At 46.4% G+C, this 17,084-nt stretch overlaps 1 protein-coding gene across 3 annotated transcripts in view; it reads left to right on the forward strand.

Moving 5' to 3' along the window:
- The window catches only part of MFSD11 (major facilitator superfamily domain containing 11), a 53,946-nt gene extending 37,691 nt beyond the window's left edge, over positions 1 to 16,255 (forward strand). For 2 of the 3 annotated variants that reach the window (XM_030826959.1, XM_030826961.1), the window contains one exon: positions 981 to 1,608. In XM_030826959.1, coding sequence (XP_030682819.1) covers positions 981 to 1,145 — 165 coding nt within the window. In that variant the 3' untranslated portion in view covers positions 1,146 to 1,608. Of the gene's footprint in view, positions 1 to 980; positions 1,609 to 16,071 lie in introns of those variants that run through there. The other variant, XM_030826960.1, reaches the window with a different exon arrangement.
- The last annotated feature ends 829 nt before the right edge of the window (positions 16,256 to 17,084 follow it).

A 17,084-nucleotide genomic window follows, 5' to 3' on the forward strand; every position in this document is an offset into this window, starting at 1 on the left:
TGCAGTGAGCCCAGATCGCGCCATTGCACTTTAGCCTGGGCGGTAGAGCGAGACTCCGTCTCAAAAAAAAAAAAAAAAAGACAGTCTCACTCTGTAGCCCAGACTGGAGTGCAGTGGCACGATCTTGGCTCAGTGCAATCTCTGCCTCCCGAGTAGCTGGGATTACAGGAGGGCGCTACCACGTTCAGCTAAGTTTTTATATTTTTAGCAGAGATGAGGTTTCGCCATTTTGGCCAGGCTGGTCACAAACTACTGCCCTCAAGTGATCCCCCGACTTGGGCCCCGCGAAGCGCTGGGATTATAAACGTGAGCCACCGCACCGGCTATATTGTGTTTCTTATTTTATTTTATTTTTTTGTTTCTTCTTTTTTTTTTCCTTTTTTTGCTTTTGTCTTGTATTGTGTTTTTTAAATGAAAGTTGGGGACATCCTTTAAGAGGATTTATGACTAGAATTAGGAAGCAATGAGCAGTAAGATTTTTTGTATAACAGATTTTACGTTCTGGTCTCTATGGCTCTGATTAGAGATTTCCTTCCTTAGATACCAGAATTCTATTCATTCGTAATACAGACAAGTGTATTTCTTACTCTGTACATTCTTGTTACTCCAGTTTTCCACAAAATGCTATTTTTGTTTCATTTTATTTTATTTTGTAGAGGTGGGGTCTTGCTATGTTGTGCAGGCTGGTCTTGAACTCCTGGGCTCAAGCATTTCTTCCACCTTGGCCTCCTAAAGTGTTGGGTGGCATGAACCCCCACACCTGGCCAAAATGCTATTTTAAATACCAGGGCTTGTGGCAGGAGTTTATGGTGCATGTTTGTGAGTCAGTAACTGACGAAGTCATACCTTGATGCAGAAATAATAGAAAGCACTGCCAGTTCCAGGTGTCCTTGGGGCAGGATAGGAGTGGGGCTAGGGGCTAATTTTGGCTCAATGTGGCCCCCGGTGTGCCCATTGTGATTCGTTTTGTTTGTTCTTAGTCTATTTGCGCAGCCGTGGCATTTTTCTACAGCAACTACCTTCTCCTTCACTGGCAACTCCTGGTCATGGTGATATTTGGGTTTTTTGGAACAATTTCTTTCTTCACTGTGGAATGGGAAGCTGCCGCCTTTGTGGCCCGCGGCTCTGACTACCGAAGTATCTGATCTGGTGTCCGTGAGGGGACACGTATGACCTCAGAAACACAGCTGGACACAGAGTTTGGTGGAAGAAGTCGCCTTTGATCTTCACTATATATTGGGTGTTCAGTATGGAAAATGAAGAGATTAAGACTGTTAAATCAGCCAGAGTTGGTGTTCAAGTTTACAGATATGAGTATATTTAAAGCAAGTGGAATAAGGGAAAGCTGTTCTGTCAACTGTAATTGTTCAAAGATGTTGTTTTTCATTTCATCTATCTCAATTCTTATAATCATGTTATAGAATGTAAATGTTTTCTTCTCCCTCCTGCTCTTGTTGGAAGATCCTGCCTTGATTTAGAATACTGGGCCATATGTCATATAAATATTTTTTCTGGATATGGAGTATGTTTTGCTATATAATAATGGGAAGCATATGCCATTCCCCATATGTGTTGGAGAATGACATTTAAATAAATAGCAAAGCTGGGTGTGGTGGTACACCCCTATACTCCCAGCTGCTGGGGAGGCTGAGACAGAAGGATCACTTCAGCCCAGGAGTTTGAGGCTGCAGTGAGCTATGATCACACCACTGCACTCCAGGCTGGGCCACAGAGTGAGACCCTGTCTTGAAAATAATAATAGGCCGGTCACAGTGGCTCATGCCTGTAATCCCAACACTTTGGGAGGCTGAGGTGGGTGGATCACCTGAAGTCAGGAGTTTGAGACCAGCCTGGCCAACATGGTGAAACCTCATCTCTACTAAAAACACAAAAATGTGTTGGGTTTGGTGGTGCATGCCTGTAATCCTAGCTACTAGGGAGGCTGAGGTAAGAGAATTCGCTTGAACCTGGGAGGCGGAGGTTGCAGTGAGCCGAGATCATGCCATTGCACTCCAGCCTGGGTGACAAGAGCGAAACTCCATCTCAAAAAAAATAAAAAAAATAAAAAAAAAGAAAACAAAAGAAAATAATAATAATGATAATTTTTTAAAATAATGAAAAATAAGATGCTGAAATGAAATCTTGATTTTGAAAAGATGTTTTCCTCTGTAAATGTTTCGTTTGATAAGTTTTCTTACCTTGTAGCTCATAGCAAGGAGTGGCCAATTAAGTATTATGAAATAAGGTAAAAATTGTCGTAAGTCTTTTTAAAAATTATTTATTTATTTATTTATTTATTTAGAGATGGAGTCTCACTCTGTCGCCCAGGCTAGAGTGCAGTGGTGCGATCTCAGCTCACTGCAACCTCTGCCTCCTGGGTTCAAGCAATTCTCATTCTTTAGCCTCCCAACTAGCTAGGATTACAGGCATGTGCCACCACACCTGGCTAATTTTTGTATTTTTAGTAGAGATGGGGTTTCACCATGTTGGCCAGGCTGGTCTGGAACTCCTGACCTCAGGTGATCTACCCACCTCGGCCTCCCAAAGTGCTGGGATTACAGGGGTGAGCCACTATGCCAGGTCCTTTAAGTCTTAAGAACAGGAATCTAACATCTGTAACAACAAAAACATTGAAAAAGACAAACATATTTACTGAGGGAGGACTTTTGCTAGCAATTTTCCTGGAAGATGCAATGCAGAAACCCCCAAACAAACCTGGAGTGAGATCTGAGCTGCGTCATCAGGCCAGCGTCACATCGTCATTTATGTGTCCTCCTCGAGCAGTGCCAGTCTATCATCCTGTGTGCGGGAATGGACCATAACTATTTGGGGAGATGTTGAAATGGAAGTGTTAACTTCCCTCCATAAGAGCTCACTTAAATTTTTTTTTTAAATTGAAATCAAATCCAGAAACCATAAAAATGTCCCATTTTAAAGTGTACATTCACAAGGTTGCATAACCACGACAATGATCTAATTCCAGGACATTTTATCACCCCAAAAAGCAGTCGCTGCCTGTCAGCAGTCATTCTCATCTGGCATGGCAACCATGAATCTACTTTCTGTCTCTATAGATTTGCTTATTTTGAACATTTCATGTAAATGAGAGAGCTCAGTTTTGTTTTTTTTTTTCTTTTCAAATTTTTGTAGAGACAGAGTCTCCCTATGTTGCTCAGGCTGGTCTTGAACTCGTGGGCTTAAGCGATCTTCTCGCCATGGCCTCGCAAAGTGCTGGGGGGATTACAAGCAAGAGCCACCGTGCCTAGCAAGAGCTCACTTTTTTTGTTGTTGTTTTTTGGTGGTTGTGTGTGTTTTTTTTTTTTTTTTTTTTTTTTTTGAGACAGCGTCTCACTCATCCAGGCTAGAGTGCAGTGGCGCAATCTTGGCTCACTGCAACCTCCACCTCCCAGGTTCAAGTGATTCTCCTGCCTCAGCCTCCTGAGTAGCTGGGATTACAAGCATGTGCCACCACGCCTGGCTGATTTTTGTATTTTTACTAGAGACGGGGTTTCACCATGTTGGTCAGACTCGTCTCGAACTCCTGACCTCATGATCCGCCTGCCTCAGCCTCCCAAAGTGCTGGGATTACAGACAGGCGTTAGCCACTGCGCCCAGCGGTTCCAGATTTTGAAGTTCTGGTTTTCCTTTTTGAAGCTGATACAACCTCCATTGGCTTAGTTGATCTTATATAAATAATTTACAAATACCCTTTTAGACTTAACAGTAGTGATTTGTTATCTCTTTAAGCACATTATTTATCAAGGTGTATTAGTTTTCTAATGTGCCATAACAAATTACCCCAAAACGTAGCCACTTAAAATAACACACATCTATTTCATCACAGTTTCTGTGGGTCAGGAATCTGGGCATGGCTGAGCTGAGTCCTGGGCTCAGTGTCTCTCCAGGCTGCAGTGAAGGTGTGTTCCAGGCTTCACTGGGGGAGGGCCTGCTTCTCTGCTCACTCATGTAGTTGTTGCAGGAGTCAGTTCCTCACAGGTTGTCAGGCTAAGGATCTTGGTTTCTTGTGGCTGTTGGCTAAAGATCGCCCTCTACCCTTCGTCATGCTACGGAGTAGTCCTCAGGGCAGCCTACAACATGGCAGCTGTCTCCATCAAAGGACACAAGCAAGGACAGCCGGAGAGAGCGAGAGCAAGACAGAAGCTGCAGTCTCTCATAACGTCATCACTGTTGCACTCTGTCTGTTAGGTGCCAGTCACTAGTTCCAGCCTATCCTCAGGGAGAGAATTGGTGGGGAGCATCTTACAAGGCTGCCTACCTTGTCACCTGTCACACTGAGACTTACATGGAAGGCGACAACTGGGTCCTGTATTCCCAAGCCTCGCATTCTCCAGGCCCTTGCTCTGTTTGCTTATAATGGATCTGTACAACCGTGCTGGCAGAAAGAGGTGAAGCCACCTCTGTTAATGACACTGAGAATTTTAATCTGAGGAAGCCATGGCATCTTGTCACCCCTAGGATTCCTGGTGATTATTGTCAAAAGGGAAAGGAAATGAAGTGCTGTGTGCAGTATGGCAGGAACCCAACTTTTCCTAGGCTTCCTCCTGCTTGCTTTGTGCCATAGTATTCATTTTCAGTTTTGTACTCGCTTTTTTGTTAGAGACAGTGTCTCGCTTTGTTGCCCAGGCTGGATCACAGTGGCACAATCATGGCTCACTGCAGCTTCGATGTCTTGGGCTCAAGCAATATTCCTGCCTCAGTCTCCCAAGTAGCTAGGACCACAGGCATGTACCACCATGCCTGGATAATTTTTTTTTTTTTGTAAAGACAGTGTCTTATTATCTTGCCCAGGCTGGCCTCGAACTCCTGGACTCCAGTGATCTTCCTGCCTCGGCCTTCCAAAATGCTGGGATTACAGGAATGAGCTACTATGCTCCCCCCTCCCCCCCCCGGCCCCCGTGGGGAGTTTGTTTTGCTTTATTCGGTTCTTTTTTATTTTTAGTTTTAGTTTTAGTTTTTGAGATGGAATTTCACTCGTCACCCACGCTGGAGTGCAATGGCGTGATCTCGGCTCACTGCAACCTCTGCCTCCTGGGTTCAAGCGATTCTTTTGCCTTAGCTTCCCAAGTAGCTGGGACTACAGGCATGTGCCACCACGCCCAGCTAATTTTGTATTTATAGTAGAGATGGGGTTTCTCCAAGTTGGTCAGGCTGGTCTTGAACTTCCAACCTCAAGTGATCCGCCTCCTGAAGTGCTGGGATTATAGGCATGAGCCACCGCGCCCAGCCTTTTTTTTTTTTTTTTTTTTTTTTTTTTTTTTTTTTTTTTTGAGACAGAGTCTCGCTCTCTCACCCAGGCTGTAGTGCAGTGGTGCAATCTTGGCTCACTGCAACCTCCACATCCCGGGTTCAAGCAATTCTCCTGCCTCAGCCTCCCGAGTAGCTGGGACTACAGGTGCACACCACCAAGCCTGGCTAATTTTTGTATTTTTTAGTAGTGACGGGGCTTCACCATGTTGGCCAGGCTGGTCTCGAACTCTTGACCTCATGATCCACCCACCTCAGCTTCCCAAAGTGCCGGGATTACAGGTGTGAGCCCACCATGCCAAGCTGCTTTTATTCAGTTCTTGTGTGTATAGTTTTGATCTTGGTTGACTCTTTAGATGACCGGATAACATTAAGGTCATCTTTTAAATTCTTTGCATTACTTGAGTTAAAGATGAAATGTGGGGCCAGGCACGGTGGCTCACGCCTATAATCATAGCACTTTGGGAGGCCGAGGCAGGCAGATCACAAGGTCAAGAGTTCGAGACCAGCCTGGCCAATATGGTGAAACCCCCATCTCTACTAAGAATACAAAAATTAGCCAAGTGTGGTGGCAGGAGCCTGTAATCCCAGCTACTCGGGAAGCTGAGGCAGGAGAATTGCTTGAACCCGGGAGGCGGAGGTTGCAGTGAGCCAAGATCAAGCCACTGCACTCCAGCTCAAAAAAAAAAAAAAGAAATGTGACAATGAAATAAAGAGTTTAATTTTTATGCTTGTCTTATATATGCTGTTCAAAACTTTTGTCTTCGTACTTGTAGCTAAGTAAATGCTGTAGCTGGGTCTCCCATGGGTGTGTGCTTGTTTGTGTGTGTGGATGTCCCGCTCTTTTATTGCAAGTTTCGTATTGCCTATATTTAGATTTGGTTTAGACCTTGAGCAACATTTATTGAACCACAGGTGTTTTCTCTGTGAGTATGAAAACATTCTCCCCTCCCCTCCTGAGTTTTCCCACACCCCAACTTGAAGGCCTTTAAACCAGGGCTTTGGCTGCCCACACAGAGGATTTCTTTCCTCTAGGAGTTTTGTTGGTTGGTTGGTTGGTTGGTTGTTGACTTATAGTAAGTCTCTTGGGGGTCTTTTGTTTTTTGAGACGGAGTTTCGCTCTTGTTGCCCAGGCTGGAGTGCAATGGCACAGTCTTGGCTCACTGCAACTTCTGCCTCCCGGGTACAAGCAATTCTCCTGCCTCAGCCTCCCGAGTAGCTGGGATTACAGATGCCTGCCACCACGCCCAGCCTATTTATTTTTTGTATTTTTAGTAGAGATGGGATTTCACCATGTTGGCCAGGCTGGTCTCGAACTCCTGAGCTCAGGTGATCTGCCTGCCTTGGCCTCCCAAAGTGCTGGGATTACAGGCGTGAGCCTGTACCAACCACCCCCTTGAGAGTTTTTAAGTTCTTAAAATACAAATAAGTCCCCATTAATAGTCAATTTTTTTGGATCCTCACACCCGTTGGGATGGCTGCTATCCAAAAAAAAAAAAAGGTGTTGGCAAAGGATGTGGAGAAATTGAAACCCTCGTGCACTGTGTGTGGAAATGTACAATGGTGAAGCCACTGGGAAAACAGTATGGCAGTTCCTCAAAAAACTAGAAATACCATGTGATCCAATAATTTCACTTCTGGGTATATACATAAAAGAGTTAAAAGCAGACTTGAAGCAACATTTGTACACCCATTTTCATGGCTGCATTATTCACAGTAGCCAAAAAGTCGAAACAACTCAAGTTATTCATCTATAGAAGAATGGATAAACAGGCCAGGCACGGTGGCTCACGCCTGTAATCCCAGCACTTTGGGAGGCTGAGGCAGGCAGATCATGAGGTCAAGAGATCGAGACCATCCTGGCCAACACGGTGAAACCCCATCTCTACTAAAAATACAAAAATTAGCTGGGCATGGTGGCACTGCCTGTAGTCCCAGCTACTTGGGGGGCTGAGGCAGGAGAATCGCTTGAACCTGGGAGGCAGAGGTTGCAGTGAGCTGAGATCGTGCTACTGCACTCCAGCCTGGCGACAGAGTGAGACTCCATCTCAAAAAAAAAGAATGGATTAAAAAAATGTGGTTTCTCCATGTGATGGAATAGTATTCAGCCTTAAAAGACAGTTATCCTCAGGCTGGGTATGGTGGCTCACACCTGTAATTCCAGCACTTTGGGAGGCTGAGGTGGGTGGATCACTTGAGGTCAGGAGTTTTAGACCAGCCTGGCTGGCCAACATGGTGTAACCCTGTCTCTACTAAAAATACAAAAATTAGTTGGTTGTGGTGGCATGTGCCTGTAATCCTAGCTAATCAGGAGGCTGAGGCAGGAGAATCGCTGGAACCCAGGAGACAGAGGTTACATCAAGCAGAGATCATACCACTGCACTCCAGTCTGGGAAATAGAGTGAGACTCCGTCTCAAAAAAAAAAAAAGAAGTTACTCTCAACAAACTAAAAATAGAATTACATATGATCCAACAATTTCACTCTGGGCATATACACAAAATAGTTGAAAGGGTCTCAGAGATACTTGTTCACCCACATTCACTGCAGCATTATTCACAATTACCTAACAGTGGGAAAAAACTAAATCTTCATCAGTGGATGGAACAAAATGTATGTCCATACAATGAAGTATGATTCAGCCTTAAAAGGAAGGAAATCTGGGCACATGCTACAACATAGATGGACCTTGAGGATATTATCATGCTGAGTGAGATTAGCCAGTCACACAAAGACAAATACTGCTTGATTTCATTTATATGAGGTACCTAGAGTAGACAAATTCATGGAGTCAGATGTAGAATGGTGGGCTGGTGGGGGCGGAAGAGTGGGAAGGTAGTGTTTATTGTCTTCATTTTTTTATTTTTGAGGCAGGGTCTTGCTCTGTCACCCAGGCTGGAGTGCAGTGGCACAAACATAGCTCATTGCAACCACCAACTCCTGGCCTCAAGCAGTCCTCCCACCTCAGCCTCCCAAGTAGCTTGGGACCACAGGCGCATCCCACCACACTCAGGTAATTTTTTTGTATTTTTTGTAAAGACAGGGTTTCACCATGTTGCCAGGCTGGTCCTGAACTCTTAGACTCAAGCGATCCACTCACTTCGGCCTCCCAAAGTGCTGGGATTACAGACATGAGCCACTGTGCCTGGCCTAGTGTTTAATGAGTACAAAGTTTCTGTTGTGCAAGATGAGTTCTGGAGATGGGCAGTGGTGATGGTTGCACAGCATTATAATGTATTTAATACCACTGAACTGTACACTTCAAAATGGTTAAGATGGTAAATTTTATGAGTATTTTATAACAATTAACGGCTAGGCATGGTGGCTCCTGTCTATAATCCCAGCGCTTTGGGAGGCCAACGCGGGTGGATCACCTGAGGTCAGGAGTTTGAGAACAGCCTGGCCAACGTGGTGAAATCCCGTCTCTTAAAAATACAAAAATTAGCTGGGCGTGGTGGTGAGCACCTGTAATCCTACTCGGGAGGCCGAGGCATGAAGGCGGAGGTTGCAGTGATCCGAGATCAAGCCACTGCACTCCAGCGTAGGCAGCAGAGCAAGACTCCGTCTCAAAAAAAAAAAAAAAAAAAAAAAAAAGAGGTGTTCCTTCAGTACCTGAGACACAAGCACTCTTGGAGCTCTTCCAATTTTTTTTTTTTTGAGATGTAGTATTGCTCTGTCACCCAGGCTGGAGTGCAGTGGCAGGATCTCAGCTCACTGCAACCTCCACCTCCTGGGTTCAAGCAATTCTCCTGTCTCAGCCTCCCAAGTAGCTGGGATTAAAGGTGTGCACCAAGGTACCCGGCTAATTTTTGTATTTTTGGTAGAGACAGGGTTTCGCCATGTTGGCCAGGCTGGTCTCGAACTGACCTCAAGTGATCTGCCCGCCTCAGCCTCCCAAAGTGCTGGGATTACAGGCATAAGCTACCGCGCCTGGCTGAATCTTAACAGATATCAAAGGGTAACAGGATGTGAGTGATTTCTTTTTTTTTTTGAGATGGAGTTTCGCTCTTGTCGCCCAGGCTGGAGTGCAGTGGTGCAGTCTCGACTCACCGCAACCTCCGCCTCCCGGGTTTAAGCGATTTTCCTGCCTCAGCCTCCCGAGTAGCTGGGATTACAGGCGCCCGTCACCATGCCCAGCTAATTTTTTGTATTTTTAGTAGAGACGGGGTTTCACCATGTTGGCCAGGCTGGTCTCAAACTCCTGACCTCAGGTGATCCTCCCACCTCGGCCTCCCAAACTGCTGAGATTACAGGCGTGAGCCACTGCGCCTGACCAGATGTGAGTGATTTCAGTAGAACACGGACATCCTTCCTTATTTTCTCAAACTGAGAGATTCATTATGTAATTGAAAGAAAATATTCTTTGCAATATGGCCTAAATGTCTAGTTCTGTTACTTTTGGTCGTCCAAGAAAATGAAAGGCTTGATCAAGCTGGATCAAATTCCAGCCATATGGTTGGGTAAATATAATACTATGAGCTTTTGTTATATAATCAGCAGTGAAATGACTGAAAACCAAAAATAAAACCCTATCCCCCCAACCCCAAACTGACTGAACAGACCCCTTAATGGGCCAAGAGGATGCTAGAGAAACCTCAAAACAATTCCCAGCCATGACCAGGAAAGAAGGTTGGCCGCCTTATTATACCCACCGTTTTCGGAGTTTAGGCACAACTGACCAGCATTAACATTAAAATAGCAATCATAATGAGAGGTGACAGCGTGCTGGCAGTCCTCACAGCCCTCGCTTGCTCTGGGCGCCTCCTCTGCCTGGCGGCACTTGAGGAGCCCTTCAGCCCACTGCTGCACTGTGGGAGCCCCTTTCTGGGCTAGCCAAGGCGGGAGCCGGCTCCCTCAGCTTGCAGGGAGGTGTGGAGGGAGAGGCGCGAGCGGGAACCGGGGCTGCATGCAGCACTTGTGGGCCGGCTGGAGTTCCGGGTGGGCATGGGCTTGGCGGGCCCCTCTACTCAGAGCAGCCGGCTGGCCCTGCCGGCCCTGGGCAGTGAGGGGCTTAGCACCCAGGCCAGCGGCTGCGGAGGGTGTACTGGGTCCCCCAGCAGTGCCGACCCACAGGCACTGCGCTCGATTTCTCACCGGACCTTAGCTGCCTTCCCGCGGGGCAGGGCTTGGGACCTGCAGCCCGCCATGCCTGAGCCTCCCACCCCTTCCATGGGCTCCTATGCGGCCTGAGCCTCCCCGATGAACACCAACCCCTGCTCCACGGCACCCAGTCCCATCGACCACCCAAGGGCTAAGGAGTGCGAGCGCATGGTGCGGGACTGGCAGGCAGCTCCACCTGCAGCCCTGGTGCAGGATCCACTGGGTGAAGCCAGCTGGACTCCTGAGTCTGGTGGAGATGTGGAGAACCTTTATGTCTAGCTCAAGGACTGTAAATACACCAATCGGCACTCTGTATCTAGCTCAAAGTTTGCAGACACACCAATCAGCACCCTGTGTCTAGCTCAGGGTTGTGGTGCACCATCGACATCTGTATCTAGCTGCTCTGTGGGCTTGAGAACTTTATGTCTAGCTCAAGGATTGTAAAACCAATCGCACTCTGTATCTAGCTCAACGTTTGGAACACCATCAGCCCTGTGTCTAGCTCAGGGTTTGTGAATGCACCAATCAACACTCTGTATCTAGCTGCTCTGGTGGGGCCTTGGAGAACCTTTATGTCAATACTCTGTATCTAACTGATCCTATGGGGACGTGGAGAACCTTTATGTCTAGCTCAGCGATGGTAAACGCACCAATCAGCGCCCTGTCAAAACTGACTACTCGGCTCTACCAATCAGCAGGACGTGGGTGGGGCCAGATAAGAGAATAAAAGCAGGCTGCCCAAGCCAGCAGTGGCAACCCGCTCAGGTCCCCTTCCACACTGTGGAAGCTTTGTTCTTTTGCTCTTTGCCAAAAATATTGCTACTGCTCACTCTTTGGGTCCACACTGCTTTTATGAGCTGTAACACTCACCGCGAAGGTCTGCAGCTTCAGTCCTGAGCCAGCGAGACCACGAACCCACCAGAAGGAAGAAACTCTGAACACATCTGAACAACAGAAGGAACAAACTCCAGACACGCCACCTTAAGAGCTGTAACACTCACCGTGAGGGTCCGTGGCTTCATCCTTGAAGTCGGTGAGACCAAGAACCCACCAATTCTGGACACAATAAGACTGACAGAACAGACTCTGTAGCAATAAGATAGCAAATTCCAACCTGACTCTGGCATAGCATCACATGACAGATAGGAGACCTGAGGGAAATACAAATATTTTACCCCCAAATACATGTTTTTTTGTTTGTTTGTTTGTTTTTTTGAGACAGGAGTCTTGCTGTGTTACCCTGGGTGGAGTGAGGTGGCCTGTCACCAGGCTGCAATGCAGTGGCATGATCTTGGCTCACTGCAAGCTCCGCCTCCCAGGTTCAAGAGATTCTCACGCCTCAGTCTCCTGTGTAGCTGGATTTACAGTCGCGTGCCGCCACACCTGGCTAATTTTTTGTGTTTTTAGTAGAGACAAGGTGTTGCCATGTTGTCCCGGCTGGTTTCAAACTCCTGAGCTCAGGCAGTCCAACCACCTCAGCCTCCCAAAATGCTAGGATTACAGGTGTGAGACACCATGCCCAGCCCAAAATATATATGTATATATTTTGTTGTTTTGAGACAGAGTCTTGCTGTGTCACCCAGGCTGGAGTGCAATGGCGTGATCTTGGCTCCATGCAACTGCCGCCTACCAAGTTCAAGCAATTCTTCTGCCTCAACCTCCCAAGCAGCTGGGATTACAGGTGCCTGCCACCACGCCTGGCTAATTTTTGTATTTTTAGTAGAGACGGGGTTTCGCCATGTTATCCAGGCTGGTCTTGAACTCCTGACCTCAGGTGATCCAACTGCCTCAGCCTCCCAAAGTGCTGGGATTACAGGCGTGAGCCACTGCACCCGGCCAAAGTTTTTAATAAACTCTTACTCCTGGCCAGGTGTGGTGACTCATGTCTGTAATCTCAGCACTTTGGGAGGCCGAGGCAGATGGATCACGAGGTCAGGAGTTCGAGACCAGCCTGGCCAACATGGCAAAACCCCGTCTCTACTAAAAACAAGAAAAAAATTAGCCAGGCTTGGTGGCACGCGCCTGTAGTCCCAGCTACTTGGGAGGCTGAGGCAGGAGAATCACTTGTACCTGGGAGGAGGATTGTACCACTGCTCTCCAGCCTGGGTGACGGGGCGAGACTCCATCTCAATCAATAAATCAATAAATGAGTAATATCGGACGTGGTGGCTCATGCCTGTAAGCCCAGCACTTTGGGAGGCTGAGGTGGGCGCATCACCTGAGGTCAGAAGTTCGAGACCAGCCTGGCCAACATGGTGAAACCCCATCTGTACTAAAAATATAAAAATTAGCTGGGCGTAGTAATGCACACCTGTAATCCCAGCTACTGGGGAGGCTGAGGCAGGAGAATCGCTTGAACCCAGGGGGCAGAGGTTCCAGTGAGCTGAGATCACACCATTGCACTCCAGCCTGGGCGACAGAGTGAGACTTCATCTCAAAAAAATAAAGTTTTAGAGCAGGAATGAAAGGAAGCAAAGTACATTTGGAAGAGGGTCAAGTGGGCAACATAAGAGATCCAAGTGCCCTGTTCAGCCTTGGGCTTGGGGTTTTATACATTGGCATGGTTCCGGGGTTTGTGTTTTTCTTCCTTTAATTTTCCCCTTGAGGCAGGCTGTCCCCATGCACGGTGACCTGCCAGCTGAAGTTGTGTGTATGCTCGTTTGAGGCATTTTTCTCTTACCAGTCGAGCATTCCCAGAGGAAGGTCATATACCAGTTAAACTCCTGTTTTGCCTCTTAGTGCACATGTTTGAACCGACTGGCCTAGCTCCTGAGATCTTATCAGGAAGCTGCTGATCACTAGCTCCAGGTATTTTCTGTTGGGAGACTGCCGGTCCCTGGAACCAGCTGCAACCAATTATCATTTTAGAGACACAGTTTAACAACTGCCTGACCATCACCTGATGGTTGCCTGACGACCTGGTAGGGGCCCTCTCCTGCCCTGCTCAGTTCTGCCTAGCTAATTACCCTAACATATTGATTTATGTCTTGGCCTGCAACTTCTGTCTCCCTAAATGTGTAAAACCAAGCTGTAACTGACCACACTTTCTCAGAACCTCTTGAGATTGTTCTCCCAGCCATGGTCACTCATATTGGCTCAGAATAAACCTCTTTAAATATCTTGCAGAGTTTGGTTTTGTTCATCAACATGGTTGTGAATATGGATTATGTTTATTGGTTAAGAGATAATTAACTTTGAAAAGTTAATGTCTCATTAAAATAAAACATAATTACTTTGGCTTGTTTGTTTGGGTTATTTTGGTTGGGTTTCCAGCATGTAAAATAATTAGACAACTCTTTTCTCTACAACTCACATTTCTTTTCTTTTTTTTCTTTTTTTTCTTTTTTTTTGAGACAGAGTCTCACTCTGTTGCCCAGGCTAGAGTGCAGTGGCGTGATCTTGGCTCACTGCAACCTCTGCCTCCTGGGTTCAAGTGATCCTCCTGGCTCAGCCTCTTGATGCGTGAGCCACCACACCTGGCTAATTTTTGTATTTTTAGTAGAGACAAGGTTTCACCATGTTGGCCAGTCTGGTCTCAAATTCCTGACCTCAGGCATGAGCCACCATGCTCGGCCTCATATTTCTTTCTTTTTTTTTTTTTTTTTTGGAGACAGAGTCTCACTCTGTTGCCCAGGCTGGAGGGCAATGGCATGATCACAACTTACTGCAACCTCTGCCTCCTGGGTTCAAGCGATTCTTGTGCCTCAGCCTCCCGAGTAGCTGGAATTACAGGTGCGTGCCACCATACCCACCACAGGTTTTGCCGTGTTGGCCAGGCTGGTCTTGAACTCCTGGGCTCAAGCAATCCACCTGCCTCAGCTTCCCAAAGTGCTGGGATTACAGGCGTGAGCCACCATGCCTAGCCTAAAACTCATATGTCTTGGTAAATATCGGAAACATATTCCCTAGAAATACTCTAACTCGGCTGGGCGCGATGGCTCACACCTGTAATCCTAGCACTTTGGGATCACGAGGTCAAGAGATCGAAACCATCCTGGCCAAAATGGTGAAACCCCGTCTTTACTAAAAATACAAAAATTAGCCGGGCGTGGTGGCACACGCCTGTAGTCCCAGCTCCTCGGGAGGCTGAGACAGTAGAATTCCTTGAACCCAGGAGGCGGAGGTTGCAGTGAGCCAAGATCGCGCCACTGCACCCCAGCCTGGGCGACAGAGCCAGACTCCATCTCAAAAAAAAAAAAAAAAGAAAAAAGAAATATTCTAACTTGACATTTTGTGTGTTTTGTCTGTTTTTTGGTCCTTGATCAACAATATACTAAATCTTAATACTAGGATGTATATTTGTGTGAAGGTAGAAGGTCAAACTTGACCTTTTTAACTTTGTGTGCAAATAGCGTGAATGTGCCCTGGACACCTCCCTGCAGCATTGGGCTATGATTTACTGGTTTTCTGGGCTGCTATTAAATCTGGAAGTTTTGATGTTCTTACCAAGTGTAGTTCTGCCCTATTTCTGTGTGATAATTTAGAGAACAAGCAGATTGCAGCTTTAGAGAAGTCTAGTCCAGAGGAGGCTCCTCTGAGCATTTATTTTTGACTTCATTTCGATTCACAGGTCCTCTTTCTTTTTCTTCCTGAAAATGTTGTCAGATATTTCCAATTCTTCAGTCTTTTTTGTTTACATTCTAAGCCTGTTTAACTTTTTTTTTTTAATTGGTTTAGTTCTCTCAGTTTTATATCTTAGAAAGGGATCTTTTGGGATAATTGTCACTGAACCGAAAGCAGTTTGATGACTCATATTGTAGACACTGTGAGAACATGTTGAGGAAAAAACAGATGTTTTCTTCTCTACTTCTTTGTTTGTGGTTGGCGCGCTGGTGAGGTAGCCTGCTGAATCCATGTGCTGTGGGGAAGCCGCATGGGGTGTCTGGGCTGGCTGTCCTCCCACAGGTGGCTGCCCCCCAAGTTGTACCTATTCTGCAGGAAATGATTTTTTTGGCAGCCAGAGCTTGCTCTCCACTAAAGAACATTGCCTTGGCTCTGGCAAACCCTTTGACTTAGGAACCATTTTGGCCTGTCTCATTGTTTTGCAGAATGAAGTGCTTTGGGTTTGCTATACAGCTGGTTTTGTTTGTTTGCTTGTTTTTTTTTCTTTTTTCTTTTTTTCCCCTGAGAGATCAGCTCTTTCATTTTATCCCTTTCTGGATCAGAAACCATTGAAACCAGTGAAAGAAGAATAGCCCAGTGCAGGGCATTCACGTCTATTCAACACTGAATCGTTAATATGCTAGATGAGCCCAGCACATGTCATACAGTGCCGTGGTGCCCTCCACGGCCTGACCTTCCAAAGTGAATTTTCTCTGCTAGAGACGTCACTAATATATATTGAGTGCTTATCTATATACCAGGAACCCCTTTTTTTTTTTTGAGAGGGAGTCTCACTATATTGCCCAGGCTGGAGTGCAGTGGCACTATCTTGGCTCACTGCAACCTCCGCCTCTAGGGTTCAAGCGATTCTCCTGCCTCAGCCTCTTGAGTAGCTGGGATTACAGGCTTGCATCACCAGGCCCAGCTAATTTTTGTATTTTTAGTAGCGAGGGGGTTTCACCATGTCGTCCAGGCTGGTCTCGAGCCCCTGACTTCAAGTGATCCACCCATCTCAGCCTCCCAAAGTGTTAGGATTACAGGCATGAGCCACTGCACCCAGTCTAGGCATTCTTTTATTTTTCTTTTCTTTCTTTTTTTTCCCCAGGCTCTCTTTAAAGCATGTTACAAGTAATTATCAACTAGAAACCATTATACCCATTTTATAGATGAGAAAACCAAGGCACAGAGAGATCAAGTAACATATCCAAGATGGCAGAGCTGGTAAGTACAGATAAGCACCCGCCTAAATTTGTCCATGTCCTGATTGCTGGAACCTGTGAATACGTTAGTTCCATGGTAAGGGGGAATTGAGGTTGCAGGTGCAATTAAGGCTGCTAATCAGCTCACCTTGAGATGGGGAGATTCTCTGGAATTAGCTGAATGGGCCCAATATAATGTCAGGTCCTTACAAATGGAAGATTATCGGGGAACCTGCCCCCAATAGTCACGTAGGTTCTTTTCTATTTTCCTTAAGCATCCGCTGGGTTGAGAAATAAAGGGACAGAGTACAAAAGAGAGAAATTTTAAAGCTGGGTATCTGGGGGAGACATCACATGTCGGCAGGTTCCATGATGCCCCACAAGCCGCAAAACCATCAAGTTTTTATTAGTGATTTTCAAAGGGAAGGGAGTATACGAATAGGGTGTGGGTCAAAGAGATCACGTGCTTCACAAGGTAATAGAATATCACAAGGCAAATGGAGGCAGGGCGAGATCACAGGACCACAGGACGGGGCGAAATTAAAATTGCTAATGAAGTTTCAGCACACATTGTCATTGATAACATCTTAACAGGAGACAGGGTTTGAGAGCAGACAACCAGTCTGACCAAAAATTTATTAGGCGGGAATTTCCTCATCCTAATAAGCCTGGGAGCGCTATGGGAGACTGGGGTTTATTTCATCCCTATAGTTTCGACCATAGAAGATGGCCACATCCAAGGGGGCCATTTTAGAGGCCTACCTTCAGGGGCGCATTCTCTTTCTCAGGGATGTTCCTTGCTAAGAAAAATAATTCAGCGCTATTTCTCCCATTTGCTTTTGAAAAGAGAGAAATATGGCTCTGTTCTGCCCGGCTCACTGGTGGTGAGAGTTTAAGGTTATCTCTCTTGTTCCCTGAA

This window comes from Nomascus leucogenys, chromosome 14, assembly GCF_006542625.1.
Source record: "Nomascus leucogenys isolate Asia chromosome 14, Asia_NLE_v1, whole genome shotgun sequence".
NCBI classification, from domain to species: Eukaryota; Metazoa; Chordata; class Mammalia; order Primates; family Hylobatidae; genus Nomascus; species Nomascus leucogenys.